The sequence below is a fragment of the Buceros rhinoceros genome, unplaced genomic scaffold, assembly GCF_000710305.1.
Source record: "Buceros rhinoceros silvestris isolate BGI_N320 unplaced genomic scaffold, ASM71030v1 scaffold5341, whole genome shotgun sequence".
Lineage (NCBI taxonomy): Eukaryota > Metazoa > Chordata > Aves > Bucerotiformes > Bucerotidae > Buceros > Buceros rhinoceros.
The window spans coordinates 17024-18226 of record NW_010393555.1 but is presented as its reverse complement, the minus strand read 5'-3'; the positions used below and the strand labels follow the sequence as shown (position 1 = coordinate 18226).

The 1203-nt window shown below is 50.7% G+C and overlaps 1 protein-coding gene across 1 annotated transcript in view; it reads left to right on the top strand.

The window, feature by feature from the left end:
* The first annotated feature begins 389 nt into the window (after positions 1 to 389).
* Positions 390 to 1203, top strand: part of IL21R (interleukin 21 receptor) — a 14347-nt gene continuing 13533 nt past the window's right edge. The window contains exon 1 of the mRNA XM_010144883.1: positions 390 to 444. Coding sequence (XP_010143185.1) covers positions 390 to 444 — 55 coding nt within the window. The remainder of the gene's footprint in view (positions 445 to 1203) is intronic.

Below are 1203 nucleotides of genomic sequence, written 5' to 3'. Positions count from 1 at the left end.
GACTCTTTGACTAGTTCACTGCACAGATGTTCAAGCCACAGCGCTGTCACTTCTCCTAGTTGCAAGCCATTTCTAGTTGCAGGAAACCAATGCAGAAAAAATAGGTTAGCACTTAACCCAAGTGCCTTCCTGTTGCATGGATGGACTGAGGCCACAGTCACTCTGCTGCTTCCTGGTGAGGGCTGTTGGTTGCCCCCCATTAGTCTGTGGAGTTGAGATGACTTCCCTAAAGTAGGAACTTTATTTTTAGACACTTAAATAAATGTAAGATTAATTCCACTTCAACCTTCAACATACGAGTAGATGGCTGAGCTGAATTTGTAATTGGTTGGTTGGGTTTTAAGTTGGTTGGTTTTGTTTGTTTTCTAGGACATACAGTCAGAACCAACATGAGGAACAAACTGTGGCTCCGGAGTATTTCCTTCTTCCTTTTATTCCAATACAGTAAGTCCCCAGATATATCTTCCAGGCCGTACACCCACAGGATTTATCTTTCTGGCCATTGACTCGGGCTCTGCTGAGGTGTGCATGGCACAAGGTTGCCATGGGACAGCAAGCGCAGGAGAGGGTTGCATAGGATAATGAGTTATGGAAGAGTCTCCACAGGCAGTGGAGGACAAACACAAGAAGGTGCACAGGAGGGAAGAGCTCAGCCAGACTGCTCACTACTCCAGGGAGCAGCACCAGTGGGGAGAGCACACAGGTAGTGCCTCCGTTGCACTGAAACATCTCCCCTGACGTTAGAGTAGGATCCTCCCACCACTCCAAAAAACCCAAAGGAACAACCTTTGCCATAGGAAGGGTTCTGGTGGCCAAGACCAGGGTATCCCCAGGGCTTATGGCTGCTGTTGGCAGGCCAGCGCGGAACAGCAGGGCAAAGCTTTCGTGGTCTGGGCCCCCTTGCTCAGGACCGCGCTGTGCAGTCACTCCCCCTTTCTCGCTGGTGCCTGCCCACCCTGCAAGCTTCGGCTGACTCGGAGCTGGGCAGAGCCGCCAGCAGCAACGGTGTCTGCAGGGCACAGCTGCGAGTTTAGCACTTTACATGCCGCTGCTAGGCAGAGCATTGAACCTGCTCCAAGCCTCAGTTAGCTGAAAAGATGAATTTGGAGTTATCCCTTCCTGCCATGCAGGATTGTGATGCCTGGTCTAAATTTTGTGCAACACGAGCCGGGGAATTACCCTGAACTAATTTCAGTTTGGACC